The sequence below is a fragment of the Cyprinodon variegatus genome, unplaced genomic scaffold (assembly GCF_000732505.1).
Source record: "Cyprinodon variegatus isolate N-32 unplaced genomic scaffold, C_variegatus-1.0 Scaffold954, whole genome shotgun sequence".
NCBI classification, from domain to species: domain Eukaryota; kingdom Metazoa; phylum Chordata; class Actinopteri; order Cyprinodontiformes; family Cyprinodontidae; genus Cyprinodon; species Cyprinodon variegatus.
This window is the reverse complement of record NW_015151407.1, coordinates 168,645-188,783: the sequence shown is the minus strand read 5'-3', so window position 1 is coordinate 188,783 and position 20,139 is coordinate 168,645. Positions and strand designations below refer to the sequence as shown.

At 37.9% G+C, this 20,139-nt stretch overlaps 1 protein-coding gene across 2 annotated transcripts in view; it reads left to right on the top strand.

The window, feature by feature from the left end:
* Window positions 1-20,139, top strand: part of polrmt (polymerase (RNA) mitochondrial (DNA directed)) — a 71,031-nt gene that overhangs the window by 11,329 nt on the left and 39,563 nt on the right. For both annotated transcript variants that reach the window (XM_015398713.1, XM_015398712.1), the window contains 9 exons: window positions 661-847; window positions 7,527-7,676; window positions 9,754-9,921; window positions 10,165-10,335; window positions 11,317-11,556; window positions 16,339-17,124; window positions 17,351-17,473; window positions 18,156-18,278; window positions 19,344-19,523. In XM_015398713.1, the coding sequence (XP_015254199.1) occupies window positions 661-847; window positions 7,527-7,676; window positions 9,754-9,921; window positions 10,165-10,335; window positions 11,317-11,556; window positions 16,339-17,124; window positions 17,351-17,473; window positions 18,156-18,278; window positions 19,344-19,523 (2,128 nt within the window). The remainder of the gene's footprint in view (window positions 1-660; window positions 848-7,526; window positions 7,677-9,753; window positions 9,922-10,164; window positions 10,336-11,316; window positions 11,557-16,338; window positions 17,125-17,350; window positions 17,474-18,155; window positions 18,279-19,343; window positions 19,524-20,139) is intronic.

Below are 20,139 nucleotides of genomic sequence, written 5' to 3'. Positions count from 1 at the left end.
GGATGTAATATACTGTAATATTATATAAAGATATTTTATCTTAATCCTGTGATTTTGTGATAAACATTGGTTTTCTAATCTCTAAATGAAAAATTTGTAGGTTTATCTTTTTTAAGCCTTTTCTGCCTAATCCTTCTATATGACCTTTTAATGATATTTATCTACAATGTGAATTAGCCCAGACCCAGTAAAATATAACCCAGTAACATCAGCCTTGGTTTAAATTCAGCTTCTCGATCAGGTCTGATTGTTTATTGGTAGGTCAATTACAAAAATGCACCTTTTTTCAGTTTTTAAACATTTCTGCCTATGGTCTAAAGTCTAAAGGACATCTCACCTCTTTGCTTTGCATCTCTTTACAGGTTAGCAAGTTGCTTAATGCATGGGGGTGGGTGGGGTGGGGGGTGGGGTTCCTTTACTTCTGTTGGATTCAAAATTCTACCTCCATCATGGAACCCTAGAATATTCTTTATTTCTATTAAATCTACTCGTTATGTTTAATAGCTAGATTAAAATACAGCTTTCACATAAGAGCTCACCTGCTCGTACCTCCTTAAAGAGAGCTTCTAAAATCAGCAGATTAGACTCTGATATCAGTTTTATGTTGAAAGTTTCATAAAAGCAGAACCTCCTACCCTCTGGCTGTGTCTCCTTGTCCAGGTGTCTGAATCAAATGAAGGAGGACGGCCTGTCTGTGGATGACCTGTTCAGCCATTGTGTTTTCCGACAAGATGAAAGGGACATGCTGCTGAAGGTGATTCAAACGGTGAAACCAGACTACGAGCCCAACCTCAGCTTGGATGAAAGCCAGTGTGCCTCGCCGCTGGTGCAAGACTTCTACACAAAGGTATGTTGGGTTGTGTTTAACGGTCTTAGTGCTGTTCTATTGGTACACTGAGAAAGAAAGTAATGGAACAGTAGAAATATTCTCCAAAATCTCTGAGATTTGCCTTTTAACCCTGGTCAGAGTGAACATTCAATAAATATAAAAAAGGAATTGCATGCTTTATAAAAACAACGATCAAATACATTAATCTCATATAAAAGTTTATCTGTGCATATAAAATATTTACATTTAGTTAGTTGTTTCTTATTGTCAAGTGAAGCACCAGAGAGTTGGGAACGCTGTCAGAAGACTCCAGTCTGACTACGATTGATTTGATTGTCACCCATTAACAACCAGAAAGGCACATGCCTATTTATAGTCACCCAGCTCTGCCGTCTAATGGCTTCTCTGCTTGTGTTGCCTCCCTTCCTCTCACCTCTCCTCTTTTTTCTCACCTCCCTTTTCTTCTTATGCTTGTCACATGACTCATCAGCAGCTTTTTGAACAATTGCTGTATTTTTAGCCGCTGTCCAGGCACCATTTTTATTTTCCTCATCTGACTGACTGCCTTATTCTTGGCCTGATTGTGTAAGATTGCTGTTATCAGTGTGTGATATGTTTTTTTTTCTTTTCTTTTTAAATTGTTATTTTGAGCTCATGCAGTGATGGTACAAAGACGGTACACTCTCTGTAAACTCCAGGGGTTTATGTGTATAATAAAGCTCCTCTTGCCTTTACCGGGTCCTAAAATAGCAGCAGGTATAATCAGCCACAGATGAACAGCAGGACTTGATGTGCTTCATCCAATCAATATTTATTAAACAAAATATTTGGAAAATGTAGCATAAGTGTTTGATTTACAAGCTTCTTGAATTCCCTCTGAACCGGTACAAAGCATCTCTCCTGATCTAAAATGTAAAACTAGTCTATTTCTGTATCATGTTTTCAAGTTTCTAGATTGGAATTTGTCTCCTTTACTTGAAAATTTAGGTTCACAATGATTTCTGCACACCATAGGCATCATCTTCTAGCTTATTTTTTCTTTTGTAACTGGGTTTGATTTGAGGGGTATCCTTTTATAACAGTTTTCTAATGATACTGCCACCTGTGGCCAAAACACAGAACTGCAACACTCCTCTGCTCGTTCGTAGAGCTTGCTTCTACTTCACAAGTTTTTTTTTTTTTTTACTTTCTCACCTTGCATGGAGTTGTCATTGGTGTCTGGTGCCGGTCGCTTTTGGTATCTGTCCTGAATGTAACTAGAGCTGCAAGTAACGATTATTTTTCAAATCAATTTATCTGTTGATTATTTTTTCGATTAATCAAAGGATAATCATATAGCCAAAGGTTCCCTAAAGAAGAATTTTTAATAAATTAAAATAGGTTAAACTAAAACTTTTCCGTTTGAGGAGTTCTGGATAGAGCATATAGACAGAAAAGTTTTTATTATCTTAAAAATAGAATACTTATTTATTTTACAATTTTTGGTTGAATTGCTGTTTCTCTGTCAGCTACAAACACTTTAACTGGAGTCTCAATACTAAATCAATTTAGTAATCAATTACTAAATTAGTCGAAGATTTTTTCAATAAGCAATTCATCATGATTAAGCCAATTTATTGTCTCAACCCTAAATGTAAAGCTACCATTGTTTACTAGGTCAGACCCATTTAGTTTGGACACGCTCACGCTAACGACGTCACATTTGCAGAACAGTGCAGGGAACTTCTGACCCCAAGTAAATTAAATAAAATAGGCTACAGGTTTATAGATTCACCGACGCTGAAGTACTGAGGTGTCATTCTGCTCATCAAACAATGTTTTAGTCGTAAAGAGTCAAATAAAAAGGATATTTTAAAGATATTTTTCAGTAAAAACTTGCATGTCTCTTTCAGCTCACTCAGTAGAATCTGTAACTCATGTTTCAAAACATGTACTATCAAGGTGTCTATAGTGTTTTTGAGTTTGTATTCCCTTTTAGACTCATTTGACACAGTTTGTCTACTCTAAGTCATTCTGCTAAATGTACCAGCTGTCCAAATAAACCTTTAAAGGCTTGAATTAAACATTTTTAATAGGTTTGGTGATTACAGAAAAAACATTGTTGGCTTATAGTTATAAAAAAGGCAGAGCACTAACAACACTCTTTAATAACTTAATACAACTCTGCTTTTATTTCAGCTTTGAACTTTAAGTTTTGATTCAAGTACTATTCCATCAGACGGGAGATTTCCATTCATTAGCAACAAAAAACAAAACACCTTTTGACAAATCATAGTCCTACAAACAGGAAAAAATTATTCCTGACAAAAAAGTCTTGTCAATTTGATAGTAGTCGTTTTCACAAAAATATAGTCCAAGCTAAGCGCTTTTTGGTCCTTATTCTCTTTCTTTTTGAGGAAACCATTTAATATGTAAATTAGAGCTGGTGCTTTAAAAACTTAGCCTCAATAAATCAACTATGTGTAATAAAAGGCAATAAGAAAGAAGAAAATTTACACTAGGCATGGGCTCAGGTACATTATGAACTAGCTATTTTTAACCTGTTAGAACTTTTTTTAGAACCGGGTCTTGTTAAAGACATTTGGCCAAAATGAAGAGGATAGCAGTCGCTTCTTGAACAGTTCCTAACTTATCTAGCACTGGCTTTTAACACTAGGGCCAGGGTTTGTCTCCATGGAAATGCAAAGAGCTGCTGCTTAGTGAGCTGTAGTACTATTAGTTCCCTTTTACAGATATTTATGTAGGTTTATATATACAGATTTATGAGTGCTGAGTTTTATTCATTTGGCGTCAGAGCTCCGAGGCCACAATATGTCTAAGAGAGAGGGTGCTGTTTATATTATTAGGGAGTGTTTGGCCATAATATGAGTTAGTTCTTAAGACATTTAGACTCTTTCTTCATCTATTTAGTTTTTACTTTGGGTAGAGATGTTTTTTAACTCTGACACAACCTTCAGATCTCCATCATTGTAAGTAACGAAGACAAACTCTGGCTAGATCAGAACAGGGCTGAAGACCATGCAATAAGGGCTGTATGATGTCTTGTTCTCTCTTTGCAAATATTAAATAAAATGGCGACGGAGTGAAATCCATCGAGCTCTGTTTATTAAACTGGAGTGAATAGTTGAATACCCTTTTCCCCACAACTGTTATGGTTCTCCCCGTTTGGGACTCTGAGTTTTTAGTTTTCTGTTATGAGTTGTTCTGTTTTGTTCTTTGGTTCATTTTCCATTATATTCAACAGTCTTTAGTTACTCTCTGTTGCCCCCTTGTGCTCGTTTCCTTTCACCTTGGCTTCCTTCTAGCTAGATCCACTCACACCTGCTCCTCATTTAGCTCATTAGTCCATCCTTTGTTCTGTTCCCCTTAAATGTTCCACCTCTGCAGTGCTGGTTCCTTGTTGTTGTTTCCTCATTTCTGGCTCCTCGTGTGAATTTTCCCCTAAAGTGTTTTGGTTCTTGGTATTTTTGTTCTTTGGATTTTGCTTCAGTTTACTGATTAAATCCTCAAGACTCACCTCTGCCTCCTGAACTCTTCATTTGGGTCCTCAATCAACCTCACTATTGTTGACAACAACAGTTTCTTTTTCATTTTTATGCTGATTGTCTATAATGTTAAAACATCTTAATTGGTATTCAAGCAATTAGAAACCAAAGCTCCTTCATAATTGCTGACCACTTTTGCATGTTTTTTTGTTTTGTTTTTTTTTCTCAGGTATTTTTACATACCTGGTGATAAGTTTTAGTCATTTAGAGTTCAAAAACCAATCCATCGTCAAATACATAACACGCTTCACAGGGTTGTACAACAGTTTACAGCCATGGCTCTTTCTGAGCCACTCCAGAATGTCAATAATGCATCCAATCAGAAAATACATGTGGTTTTGGGTTATAATTAAAGAATTACTTTAAACTTGAATATTGCAGGGTTATTCATACGGTACATTTGGGTAAAATCTTGGCTTTTTGTGATTGAAAAAAAAACAAACAAAAAAAACAGTTCAAATCTGCTTGTTTCTTTTCAACCAGCCTTTGTCAAGATAGATGTTTGAACATCCAACACTACTCTGACTGTTTGGCAGGTCACAGGAGCTTAAAGGCTGTCCAAATAACTGGCTCACTGGATAAGAGAGGAGCAGCCCGGATGGCCTCTGGAGAGTTTTGAATCTGTGTTTGCAGCAGAAGCCCGGTCTAATTAGAACATTGTTTGTTGGTGTAAAAATGAATTTTGATGAAGCTGTGGATCGTAAAAAATGCAGTTTGATCTAGTTTCAACGTGTCTACAGAGACTGACGTGTTTTTTCTCATTAATTTATTTTGGCCTGCATTGCTGTTAATCTTGCGTACCCTGCAAGGACTAAATATTGCCAATTCCCTTCATTTAATCTTTCTTTCAATCACTTAAATAACTCAAGCTTTGTTGGACAAAGAAAAGCCATCTTACTTTAAAAGTCAAACAGCGATATCTGGTTAAGGACTTTTGCTTAAATCTCCACTTTCTCTGCTTTCTTTGCACTAATTAGACATTACAAACACATATCCCAGTTTGCCATAACATCCCTTCCTAACAGTGTTTATCTTCCATGTTTTTCTGCTAGACTGGCCCTGATCTGTTGGAGCATGAACTTTACAAGACATGTAGAGATGCTGTCATATCTGGCATTGGGTATTGAGGTCTAACTTTATTAAGTTATGTAATTTTCTTCCATGGATCAGTCTTGTGTGGCCAGCACTCCCTACAGATGACTGGACAGAGATCTGGGAAACGTAGAAGCCAAGTTTATACTTTTTATATGCTTTGCAGCAGTGGACAGTATTTTGTTATAATACCCCACAGCCTGCATGGAGTATGGTTTGATGAAAGCATGGTCTGTAGCAATACATTAATTGTGATGGGTATTACGCTGCCTCTCCAGGTTTGTCTTGTCTTGTAGTGCATCGTCATGGGACATTCCCCAGTTAGAAGAGGCACCATGCCCATCCATTTGATGTAAATAGAGCACATTTTAACTCAGCAGGTTGCTTTCTGCTTCATGGGTTGATATTTTGCTGACTATTTTTGGTCTTTTCATGAATGGAAAATAGTCTGCTTGTCCAACCCTGTGGTTACGAAACTCTATGCATGACAAAATGTGGCTGATATTGTGTAGCTTCCTTCTCAAAACAGTATTCATTTGTTCAGCAGTCTGAGCTTCTGTAGCTTGAATATTGGATTAAAGTAGGCAGGCCTGTTTTCACTCTTTATTGATTGATTGACTTTATTGATCTCACAGTGGAGAAATTTACTCGTTACATCAGCTCAATAGTCAGATAACCAAGTGACTGGAATAGTGTACAGGGACATCTGTGCAGAGTATGGGCTGGAAACCTCAAGGTCAAAGTAGGAAACACCTCCAAAGATGGCACTGGGACTTCCATATACATACGGTATGGTAATGGCAAACCATTGCGGTGATGGACAAAAAGCAAGGAAACCTGTTGTGGTTGACATAGCAATATGAATTTACTGCAACATTAGGAAAAAGGAACATGAGAAAATAGAGAAATACCAGGGGCTCAGAGAAGCGCTGGAGAACACCTGGAAGGTTAAGGCATCAGTGGTGCCTGTCGTCATTGGGACACTTGGGTCAGTGACTCCCAAACTTGAGGAGTGGTTACTGCAGATACCTGGTAATTCAAGTTCCACTGGACAACAAAGTCCAGTGGATTTTTTTTTAACTTTTTTTTGAATGGAGCCAGTATTGCTTTTCTTCATCCAGGAGGCACAGTTTGAAAAGAACAATGTTAAAACATCTGCCGTCCTTTCTTCCCTTAGTCGAGGTTGGTGTTTGGTACCCTCTCGGTACCAACCTTGGCAAAAGTACCATCCATTAGGAGAGTGTCAAGGTGAAAACTGCTGGTTTAAAAACAAGCAGAAAAGCACTAATTTTGTAAAATGAAAACATCAATATATTTCCCTTATGCCCAAACCTGCTCTGTGTACTATTTGAGAAAAGCAAAACTATTTTAAGGCTGTGTATTGATTTGCATTTAACACTAAACTAGAATAGAACTTTGTGCCGATGTTATTAATAATAATTATAAATAAATTAAAAAAAAGTTTTCGAAATGGTGTAGTCAAAGTCAGGCTTTAAATCTGATTAAGAGGTTATGTATAATTTTGTTAAATAACTTTTGGCTTAAAAAAGTGAAAAAATAATGCCTTAGATATTGCGTTGTTCTTTTTCCTTGGTTAAATCTCCTGTGTTAACCTTTGAAATCATTACTGTCATGGAATGGTAAAAGCTCTGTGTTTGGCCATAATGGAACAAAAGCTGACAGCAATATTTTCTCACCACATAAGCAGAGGTTCAGAAATGCACAAGCCACCAGACAACTGCTGTTAACGTCCTCACTTTTTAGGCAGATGTGAATGTAAACATGGTACCTTACAAGCATCTGTTTACACACGTCATCCAGGATGCTGGTTTCTTCCTCTGGTGTCTAACGCTCAGATGAGATTTGTTGATGGATGAGTTGGATGACTAACAAGTAGAGATCGGCTGTTGGCATGTTTTCCATTGTAGCAGGCAAAGCAGCTAAATCAGAATAGCAACAGTGTCCAATTGTTATGGGATCAAGCTAGAAGTAAAGCATTGGTATGCCCAGTAATTATGTTTTTCTTCGTTGTTTGTTTGTCTGGATTTTGATTCTTTTAGAGAGAGCACCACACTTACCCCAAGCTGGACTTCACCCAGGAGGAGCTCCAGGAACGTTTTAAACGTCAGCTCATTGTAGAGAAGGCCTGCACTGTCACCATTGACTCCGTTGAGTCCATCAAACCTGTCACTGAAAACATGGCCAAAATGGTAAATATAATCTCCCACACAAGAAATATCTTCCCTACTGAGAACCCCTACTCCAAGGGTTAAGGTTTTCTTGGTTCTGTGAAATAATGTTCATACACACTTGACACCTTTTAGTATGAAACATTCCATTTTTCTGCTCTGCCTCTTTTCAACTCTGGCATTTCCAGCAGGGCCTGGCTTGTCCGACTCTGCAGATGGGCTATGTGGGAAGCGAGCAGGCTGAGAGTCCCTGGTGGTCCTGCAGCATTTACAGACTGCCAGGACTGAATAATTATGCATTGTAATGGAGCCCTCTGGAGAGAGTGTGGAGTTATATCTCCATCCAAGATCTGAACCAGGGTTTCTACTTCATTCAAACTTCTCTGACACTTAAACTTGTGCAACAAAACTGCAAGAGCTGCCAAAGTGTGACTAAATAGCCATTTTACTCCTCTCATATAAAACATAGAAAAATCGATGAGCTTAGCCTGCTGTAAACAAACAGAAACCTGTTTTTGATATCCTTTATATTTCACATTTTGGCTACCATAGTGATATATAAACTTCATAAACTATTTGTGTGGAAAAAATGAAAAAGCACTGGTATTGACTAAAAAAATAAACTAGTTTATTAGTTTTCTGACTTATGAAGGTTAAATATTTAACCACTTGAGATGTATAAGGTTTTATTTAAACAACCAACTTCAATGTTTTTTATTTTAATTTGTGGGATCAACCACAAAACAAAAATGTTAAATGGAGTAATTTAATCTGTAAAGGCCTCGAAGGATTGGTGGGGAATATTAGTTGGCGATCGGCATCATGTAGACCAGGAAACCTTAAAGATAAGGCATAGAAAATGTTATTAAGAGGCTTAAAGCAGGGTTAGATTATAACGCATCCTAACCTTGGAAGATCTTATGAAGCCCTAGTGGACCAGAAATTCCAAAATGGAAAGAGTATGGCACAACTCAAAACCTGCAAAAAGAGTAAATATACCTAAAATCACCCTGACCCAAAGCCCTCCCACCCCCAACACTCTTCAAAGTATATGCATATGGTCCAGACTTAAATCTAACCTAGGAACTAGCAGTTCAGTTCACAGAAACGCCATCCACCCAGTCTGATTGAACTTGACCTGATTTCCGTCTATTCATGTACACCTCCCTCCACTTTGCCTTTTTGTATAGATCTCTAAAAGCTCGCAGGTTCACAGTCGTCCCCTTTAGGTGAAGAGCTATGCAGCTCCCAAAAACTAACACTAATGGGTCACTGAGCTGCTTCTCTGATTAATTTGGCCCTTGCCTTTCAAATAAAGAGAAAACCATTTCTTCATCAGCTTGGAGTTTTGCTTTATTCTTTCCATTTTCAAGCAAATACTAGTTTTGGCTCTGTGTTATGTTTAAGTCTTACAGTAGATGTTTATATTATATTAGTTGAATTTGATTTTTTTCATCTCCATAGAGTTTCTTGTGGGTGTTGATAAAAAAAGTTGCTGCAGGTTGTTGCATAGAAATCAGAAAATCAGGGGAGGGAGAAAGAAGAAAAAAATGGGGGGAAAAAAGAAGAGAAAGAGAAAAAAGAAAGAAATAATCAAATCCATGAATGAACTACTTTGCGATTGCATTTTTCTGATAACAGCTCCCTTGCAGATCTGTTGGTGTCCCTTCGTATGTATTTTCTCTCCTGATGCAGGCACATTTACAGTAAAAAAACAAAAAAAACAAATCCAAAAGGTTTTTGCAGTCTCAGATTTATAAATGCTGCTGTTTAATTAAAGTTCACGTCTTAATGGCACCTTAGTTTATATTAAGATACAGATCTAAAGCTTTGCTGTCTGTTTTGGACAGCATTAAATTAATGGATAAAAACAAATATATTTGATATGTTATACATTTTATAATTGTACAGTATCAAATTACCTTCTTTTTCATTTTCTATTTATCTTCAAGTTATATTAAATATTATTAATACTGTTCTGTTCTTTTTTTTCTAACGCCTCTCATTTTCTTAAAGGTACATACCAAATTTTTCTCTTTTAATCAGTAAATATTCACTCACTCTAAGATAGATGACCTCCAGTTGTGTGATCTTTTAGAGGAAACTGCTGGCCGAACAGCGGGTAGAGTGGCAGAAGGTCCTCCTCCAGGCGCTGAGGGAAAGCAAGATGATCATGGCCAAAACCAACACCAAGGACTACAAGCTTAACCTTTATCCATATCTGCTGCTGCTGGAGGATAAGGAGTATGTTGACATTATGATACAGGTAATACAAGCCTGCTGAACCTGTCGCTTAACAAAATGTCACAAGTTCATGGTGTCACAAAGACTTCCCTGGATTTAAAATGAATGTCTTTGAAAGGCATACCCCGTGATTTTCCCTAGACTTTTTCTTATTATTATTGTTTTGGATGATGGAACATCCAAACTGATGTCTATTGCTACTTTTGATTCAAGTTTCTTTGCCTCTGACCCCTCGAATTGTTCTGTATTTTTTATTTTTTTGCAGAGTGTTACCAACTTGCCTCCTAGTGGAGAGTCACTTAAGATTTTAGCTCGAGATCTGGGCAACAGGATCTACACCAAGTACTGTGTGAGACAGAAGCAGCAGAATCAGATTGTAGAAAAGCTGGGAAGCATCTATAGTGCCTACACAGATCTGCTGGCCAAAGATACCAAGGTAAAAAGATAAGTCATAATTACCCATAAAAAAACACCCTAAAACACCAATTCTAAATGGGCAGTTTTATTATGCAAATAATATATGAAAGAAGTATGACAATAATCCCTTGACCTTTCATTTTCCTTTGGTTAATATTTGATTTGATTAATATATTTTTAACTGAATCACATTTTAAGTGATGACAGGGCATTTTGCTGAGGTCATAGTTAAACCCAAGCTGTTTTCCACAAAAAAAAATCTGATAAACATATGTTAAAAACAAGCTATCAGATAAACAAGGGTCTGAGTTATGTTTTTATGATTCCTGTTGGCCTTAAAGTTAAACTGAAGCAGTCTTTAATTTATCTCGCCAAAAACCAGGAGAAACCCAGAACTACTAGATTATGATTAAGATTTTACAGAAATAGAAATATTCTGTAATATAAAGAAAACTCCTGTTCTAAGCTCATCAGTTTTATTGTAATCTATTTGAAGAAGTTGCCTAAAGTGCTGTATATATACTTTAATCTGTTGTGTAAATTATATTCTGTTTTAATCTTCACTTTAAATGACATGATCTACTTCAGACCTGATTATAAAAATTTAACTAACATCTTAGAAAATGTGATATTATTGTGTATTTCATAATCAATCAGCTCTGCTACATTTTGAAGCCTAATAGACTTCCTGTGTTGACTTAATGGGGATCTGCACTCTTTGTCTCTGTGTTTAGATGGCTTTTTAAGCCCTTTGGGAAAACGCTAGCGGTTAAAGAAAACAGGAAGTTAGCTAAGGTGTTTTTTCTTCAATCCGGGGTAATTTATATATAGACTTTGTAGTTAAAACAGAGACATTTATAATATTTTTAGACCAACACATCTAAAAGTTCTACCTTCGATATTTGCTTTTTCAAGCACCCGTTTTAAAGCTAGAAGACATGAAAGAAACTGTAACTTAAGGGTTGATATTCATATTGAAATGTAATGTGTTTCGCTTTAGGTGAACGATGTCCTTCCAAGGGAACAGTGGTGTAAGCTGGAGATGGAACAGCTTTCAGGACCCACGCTGCAGGGGGGTGAGACCAGCTGGCCGTACATTGTAACTCTGGAGCTGGGCACCTTCATGGTGGACATAATGGTGAAGAACCTTAAAATCCACAGTGATATTCTGAACCCTGCCTACGACAGAAAGCTCATCCCCATCCTCTACCACATGTATACCTTCCGCAGCACCAGACAGGTACAGTTCTTTTGTGTGGAGCCTTTCTGATGTAGAATTGCCCCACAGCTGTAACCAAAATTGTACTTTTTTTTCACTCCGTACCTTCACTATTAATTCCATGGTGCAGAGAAAGAAAAAGTGTGTTTTAGCATCAGATTTATGGATGTCTGGGGGACAGTAGTTCGCCTAAATGTTATGAATGCTGGCGTACCATAAAGAACAAATTATGAACAGTTTAGTTGGTGCCTTCAAGTCGTCGCCCATAGGAAGATGTTACCTGGATATAACTTTACGGAATATCTTCAGAACAGCTCAAAATGACACAAAACTCATATGGGTGACTAGAACATGATGTAATAACGTAAAATCAAGGGCCAAATGTGTTCCCCTTTAACCGGAGTTGACATCAGTGTCTTGAGTTGAGCTGGATGCCGGTCGCTTCTTCATATCAGCAAAATTCATCTTGAATATAACTTTTTGATTATTTACTATATTAGAACAATTTAACATGGACACGCTTGACAATATATCCGCCGAACAACGCAGAAACTTCTGACCCAAAGTACTTTAGGAAAATAGGCTACAGGCTTATAGATGCATTGATACCAAGCTGCTGAGGTGTCAGTCTGCTCATCAAACAATGTTTTGCTCATAAAGGGTCAAATAAAAATTATATTTGAAAGATGTTTTCAGTAAAAACTTACATAATTTGCTCTTTTAAGGTATTTAAAGATTAGTTGTTATTTATAAACCATTGTGGTTTGATTCATAATTCTGAATTGTTTTGTTTACACAAAACTTTTGTAATTTTTGAAAATGTTAATAATCATTAAGAAATCAAAGTTACCAAGGAGCTGATTTATGCAGTTTTGGTTGGGGTATTTTAATCTTAGGCTACGTTCACACTGCAGCCTGAAGTGACCCAATTCCGATTTTTTTGCCCATCTGTGACCTGTATCTGATCTTTTTATGACAGTCTGAACAACACAGATCGGATTTTTTCAAATGCGACCCAGGCCACTTGGATATGTGGTCCTGAATCCGATACGTATCTGATCTTTTCAAATGCGACCTGTGTCTGTACGGCCAGGTCACATTCATCCGACCTACACGTCATTGATACTTGACAAATGTTACTAAACGTTACTAATCTGCGTCCTACTAAGCGGAGGTGGGAAAAACTAACAACCATGGCGGAAGATAACACAGAGAGCAGTCAATGGAGAGAAAGTGAGGTTGCTGACTTAATTCATATTTGGAAAGATAGCTCGATTCAGACCAAACTCGAAGGGTCTTACCGGAACCGGGGGAGGGTCTTTCTTTTTGATCTTCTTAAAAAGATTTCGTTCGTAATGTGCCTGCTCCTGTTGGAGAATAACTTAAAGAACGCAATATACGCTGCGGTATTACGAGTCATGTTTACTTCCACAAACACTGAGGACGCTTTGTACATGTGACATCATCGCGTCCTCGAGTGCTCATGCGGGACACTTCGGTTGAACGCTTTCAGTTCACACAGTAGATCACATACAAGTCGCATATACTTGGAAGTGTGAACGGACACGCAAAAAAATCCGATTTCACAAAAAAATCGGAATTGAGCATTAAGGCCTGCAGTGTGAACGTAGCCTTAGATGTATGGAAAAAAAATGGGTTAGGGTACGAGTTAAAAGAGCCCTTTGAAAAACTACCTGGATAAGCATTTATAAAGGATTAAAAATAAAGGAACAATAAACACAACTCCATTTTAGCCCCCTGTATTTTGAATATCTGATAATTATACAGTACATAATTGCTGATTACGTATTTAAAAAGAGTAAATGGGGAAAATAGCCACAGAGCTGCCATTTTCATTAAAAAGAAACAGGAGTAGAACAAAAAACAACCTTAAAGGACTTGACCTTCATTTTTTGTCAAAAAGATTCAAAAGCCTGTTACCTTGAACACTTGAGCGCCTTTCTATCGAGCATGAAGCTCCTAGGAGTGTGATTTATAAAAACCACTTTCCCCTGGTGGGAATTGGTGGTGGTAACAGTTGAGCAAGATGAATAGGCCCCAGTCTAATCCCTTTTTTCAGTGTTCCCTTAATTGGCTCACTGATTTACTGCCCTGGGAGCCTGCATAAGGCTGAGGTGAACATGCTTGGGGAAAAAAATGGGTTAAAAAGGTGATGGATGTGTGGGGATTTGATCTTGATCCGCTTTGACAGTGAAGCATTCAGTAGTCAAGCTTATTTCTTGTGTAATTTTCTATTCTTGTAGTTTCCGACCCTTTTTCTCTATAGCGATTAACCCATGGGGGGGATCCTAATGATTTTACCGCACAGCATGATGGTTTGACTCATTGGAGCAATAATCTGATGTTTTTGCCAGGTTACAGTCAACAAAGATATTCTTTTTATACACTATAGATCAAAATCTCAAAAGCACTTAAAAATTGCAACAATTTATGTTTCACATTATTTGAGTTTAAGCAGGTTTTAAGTAGAACTTGGTTGGAAGAACTGCAAATTACAGCAAGAGGTTGGCTTCAGAGTAAGCCGCTTATTTAAAACAACTATTAAACAGAAATTGTGAATATAAAATGTTAATCAGCTAATTAGTTGTTTAAGATCAAAGCCTTTTAATGCCATAATCTGGGCAAGAATTTGGATTCTTTGTCATTTTCGGTGTGTGCTGCCAAGATCTACTGAAAGCAAAGCATGAAAGCTTACTGACGCAGAATGCAGTAATAAAATGTTGAGCATGAAAAGGCCTCACAATGTGGTTGGATTTAGTAAGATGGTCATTTTGAATTTCTTAGACAATCCAGATGGTTACAGGAGAAACGAGGAAAACCAAAAAAGCTCAACGCAGTGCTGATCTGATTCGCTGGTGGTCAAGAAGTGGGATGATCTTCAACCAAAATTGAGGCCATTAATGGTGCTAACTACAGCCAATAGCTATCCTATTTCAACTCTGAGGGAAGGGCTTCAAAAACATTTTCAACTTAGGGCTGGGCGATATGACTTAAATCAATGTCATGATAAATTTGGCTGTTTTACCCCAATAATGATAAATGCATGAAAAATGCTCCGGCTCATCTATCAGAAATAAAGTAATGAACAGGAAAAGCAACTGATCTATTCATAATTTACTTACACAAGTCTTGTCCCATTCAAGTTTAAACATTCAACAATGTCTCGTGAACAGGAGAAAAATGTTAGCTCTCTTGCAATTACTTGCGCAAGGGTAATGGAGCCTTTTGCACATCTTTGAACTCAACAGTGCTGCTGTGCTGTAGGTGGTGGAGATTGCATGTGTTACTTTGGGTAGTCCCGACAGTTTTCAGACAAACTGTGCATTTCATGTTCTTTTGCTAAACATCTATGGCGTAATTTTGGTGTCACCGAACTGAGCGTGGAGCGAGAACGATAGGCGTCGTTTAAACTTGCATGCCTTCACTCAAAACTGGTCTGCCGTGCACTTAACTCAGACAACATGCTCTAGACTGCCTCTCTGCGTACTCGGCTTCATCTCTGCTCTCGCTCAGCTCCACAGGATTAACTGATGTTTACAGCTGTTAGATGCTTCTTCACTGGGTTCATCCATCATTGTCGTTGTTTAATTTTCTGACGGGATCAGTGGAGTCACTTGATTCCCCACACGCTTCAGCGTCTTAAAGGGGAAGGAAATACCAGCCATCAGCGCACACAGGAAAAACTGAAAAATTACATTTATTTATTTTACCAACATGGGGAAATTTTCACCAGTTATCCTGGTTAAAGACGGCAATGGTTTATATTTGGTTCATTGCCCAGGCCTGCTTTAAAGCTCTGCGTTTAACATTAGCAAAAAAACTTGGGGCATTGAAGGTTTGAAAGATCTTTTACTCTATGACAAGAAAAAAGACACAACCTTCCAAAATTGGAGGCATAACATGGAAATCCCATGGATTGGGAAGCATTTTCCTTGAATGTAATAATGGTGCTTCAGGTATTGCAGCTGGCGCTACGGAGATGTTTTAGCTGACTTTCCTAATGACTCAGGGCTTTCATCGCTGTGGTAATTACTGGCTTTTTTGAGCAGGAAATTGTTGCAATTCACAATGCACACCTGACAAATTATTTCTTGCAGGAGAATAATTTCCAAAAAGAATAAACAGTTTCAGACGGTGAATGCATGAAGCCAGCGTTGGACACTTGGAACGTTCCCACTAGGCTCCTTGCAAACTTTTGCATCAAGCATGCCCCAATGACTGTTGAGGGAATCAACAAGAAGGGTGGAGCTACTTATTGCCGAGTCATGTTCTGACATGTTGATTTCTTAAACCTTTGGCAAATTGATAAACAGCCCATTTCAATCAATGAGTTGTTTTTAATCAATTTCCTGCTTAAAAGTTTTTGTCTCTCCTTTCAATTTGTTCTTTCAGCATTATGAAGCTATGCTTGGAACGTTTTTAGTATCTAATAGTACAAAATGGAATTTCTTGAGATTAGTTTTAAGTTTTTTTTTTTTTTTACAATTGATCAGCAGGGTTTTACTTAAAATTAAACCTATTTGGGCTGTTTTGTTTCTTAGTTGGTCTGTAAAAGTATGAAGTTAGTAGAAGTATGTAGAATATAATTTATTGAAGTCTTTACAAATATATAATTAGTAGGTGGAAATTATGTGACAAGGGAAACAGTTTGATCAAAATTTTTAGTAAAGTAAAGCTGATTTTTAAATCCTTACATCTGTTAATAAATCTGCTTAAATATACATCATACAAACACATCAGTTCGGAGTCTGTCTGTATTCTGATAATGATTTTTCCCTTCAGGTTGGCTTCATCAAGCCCCACCCCATCTTGACACAGATGCAACAGGAAGCCATGGAGACCACGCTGACCTTTGACTCGTCCGTGATGCCGATGCTGTGCCCTCCGGTGCCGTGGACGTCAGTGAAGTTCGGAGCCTACCTCCTCACCCCCGCCAAGCTGATGCGTTCAGTAGATGGGGCCATGCAGCATGAGCAACTGCTGGAGAAGTGTCCGAATCTTCACCCTGTTTTTGACTCGCTCAACCAGCTGGGTAACTGTGCCTGGAAGATCAACAAACCAATCCTGGACATCATCATCTCCATCTTCAACGATCGGGGGAGCGATAAGCTGGACATCCCTCCACCTCTCTCAGAAGCCCCTAAAATACCCCATTTTAACGCTCATGACCCTGCTTTCACAGCCAGTGAGAAAGCCCACATGAAACGAGAGGTGATCAATGCCAAGAAGAAGTGCAGCGAGATGCACAGCCTGCGAATGGATGCCCTTTATAAACTCTCCATTGCGCACCACATGCGGGATGAGCTGTTCTGGTTTCCCCACAACATGGACTTCAGGGGACGAACGTACCCTTGTCCTCCATACTTTAACCACCTAGGAAGTGATGTCACCCGGGCGATGCTCGTGTTCGCTGAGGGGAAGCCTCTGGGTCCTAAGGGTCTGGACTGGCTAAAGATTCACTTGGTTAACTTGACAGGGTTGAAGAAGAGAAGCTCTCTACAAGGACGTCTGGAATACGCTAATAGCATCATGGACGACATTCTGGACTCGGCAGACAACCCTCTCAATGTTAGTCTGCCTTCATTTCTTGATCGATATTACCATTAAGGGTTACGTTATGGTTTTCTTACTAAAAATGACAAACTGCTAACATTCCCCCAAAATATCTGGAAATGCAGGTTAAAACTCATCCCTAAAATTTAGTTAAGTCCAGGAAGTTAAAGAGTTTAAATGCAAAAAAGTAAGTTCAAGAAGTGACCAATATTTTCTGTTGTGCATTTTTTGTCACTTTTAGGGCAGAAAATGGTGGATGGAAGCCGATGAACCTTGGCAGGCGCTAGGCTGCTGCATGGAGATAGCAAACGCAGTGAGGTCACCCGATCCAACAAAGTTCATCTCCCACTTTCCTGTTCACCAGGTACTGTGAAATATTTAACGTTTTAAAGATTTCTGCAGCATTTCCCAGTAGTGTTCTGGAACATTGTAGTTTAAAGAGTACATTTAAAGATCCTCTCTGAGAGGTTTTAGTTGCTTTAATAATCCGATATTCGCAGACTTCTCAATAAAGAAATTGGGAAAGACATAAATGTATTTAAAAGAGCACACTTTTTTATTGTACAAAAAATAATATTCAGTCACCCACTTTAGAGAGTGAAACTGAATTTAGATCTGTCACATACAGAATAAAGGCTTTTAAACCTTAATTTAATGTCATTTCAAGAATAATGGCTTACAAATTATAAAACCACAAAATTCATTGTCTCTTAAAATAAGAGTATAACAGCACCTCAATTTAAAAATATGAGTGCTTTAACTGATTAACATTATGTTATGGCTATATTATGGCATACACCATCATGGGAAAGATTTCTGATTTGACAGGTGTCCAGAAGATGCTCACTGACAGCTTCCACAGGTCATTGTTAGCGTTGTTGGTGTTAGTTAACCATACGTAGAAAGGTGTATTAGAGCAGGTGTACCAGCAAAATCCATTTAAGAATTTCAATTTTTACCAACTGTTCTTGGACTGTTTTCTCTTTTTTTGCCATCTCTAGTCAGTCCTCTACAGGCTTTTTTACCGATTCTCTGTATTTTTTCAGGATGGTTCCTGCAACGGTCTCCAACACTATGCAGCTCTTGGCAGAGATGTTATTGGTGCAACTTCAGTGAACCTCATGCCCTGCGAGGTGCCCCAGGATGTGTACAGTGGTGTAGCGCAGCAGGTAGGCACGGCTGGGCTTTCTGTATGGTTTAACACAAGTTATTTCTATCCTTCAAACTACAAGAACTTGCTGTGACACAACATGAAATTGCTGTTGCGAGGCATGCTGCAGTTTGTCAGAGGTAATTATTCCTATGACTCACTAACTCCCGTAGTGAGAGATAACCGGATCGTGGAGGATATTTAACCATTTCCTTTTTTTTTTAGCTCTTGCATTTAAAAGCGCTATGATTATCATGCTGTTTATCAAAGCAGAGAAAGGGAAGAAACTGTTTCTTTTCAGGTTTTATGGTTTGTTTGTGTGTGTATAAAAGCATCCAGGTTGTAGACACATTTCAAAATGGTCCCATTTGTGATGTACTTGCGATTCAGAACAGCAGGATTCAAGCTGATGTAAGAAGACTCTGCTTCTCCATTTTGGCTCCGACTTTGACCTCAAACTCTATGCTGTAGACCTTGGATAGCTGCAGGACTTTGCCTTCTTCTGGGCTTTTGCGTTATTAGTAGATTCTGGATGGAATACATTTTGAAACAGTAAATGGCCAAAATGGAAAAAATGCCTATCCCTTATTCATAAACCCAAGCTTGTGGGCAATAACCGTGGCATTTTAGTCTTAAAATGAGTGCAAATGACGCAAGTTTCTTAACAGATTAATCAAATTATCAGGCCTAAGCATCTCAGATGGTAGGATTTGTTTCATAAGAAACCACTTTAGCTTGGCTTGAGTATTTCCTTAACATAACATTGGTAGAGAGTGGCGAGGATTTTAGCCTGATCTCATCAAAGGCCATTTCTTAGGGTTTTTTCACATTTTAGATGTGTGAATTTGGGGAATCTCTGGGTAATGAGATGCATCTTTCCTGTACCATACTAAATCCTAATAAATTCCAGTAAAACTCATAATTGTAATGAGAAAACAGGAAATATTCCAAAGGTATGGATCTTTTTCAAGGCCCCCTTTAGGCAGATGTCTTTTAAAACAAAAATGTATCACTGAACTAATAATAAACAAGCTAATAATGTTTTTTTTTTTTTTTTCCTTTTTCACCCTCCTGTTTCATTCAGGTGGAAGAGTTGCGAGCTCGGGATGCAGCAAAGGGCCTGAAGATTGCTCAGGTTCTGGAGGGTTTCATCAGCCGGAAAGTGGTCAAACAGACTGTGATGACAGTGGTGTACGGAGTCACACGGTATGGGGGCCGCCTGCAGATAGAGAAGAGGCTAAAGGAGATTGATGAGTTTCCCAAGGTACAGTGGTGGGTGGTAATGAATTAATGAAAATCTGTTGTGTTTTTAGCATTAATTCAACTTGATATTTACGAGCAGCAATTTAAACATATTACTTCCTGTTTTTTCCTTTTACAAACAGAATATTACTGCAACTTTAAATATTTTTGTTCTTTTCTTCTCAGAAAATGTAAGTGAAATGCAGTCAAAGTAACTAATGTAATTAATTTGAGGCCAGTAGTTAATTATCTAGACTTACTGCATTTAAAATCAAAACCTATATTTGTGACAACAGACCAAGTTTTTCAATTTCCTCAAAATTTGGTTAACAATTAAAACAATAGATTAGAAAAATGTCTATTATTATGATGATGGTAATGTACAGCCATGTCTACCTCAATTTGAGTTTTTAAAAGCTATACATATTCAGATTCATTAACTTTCAAAAGTCTGGTTAGAAACTGGTTTCTTTACTCTCAATATACTTCTAAATTCTATGACTGTATTGGAGAAAATTAGATACTTCTATATACTTACAGATCAGGGTTCAACCATTCTGTGCCACTCCTTACAGTGCCTGCATATTAATTGAGATGTGATCTTTATTGCTTTAAGTTTTATATCTTGACATAAAAGG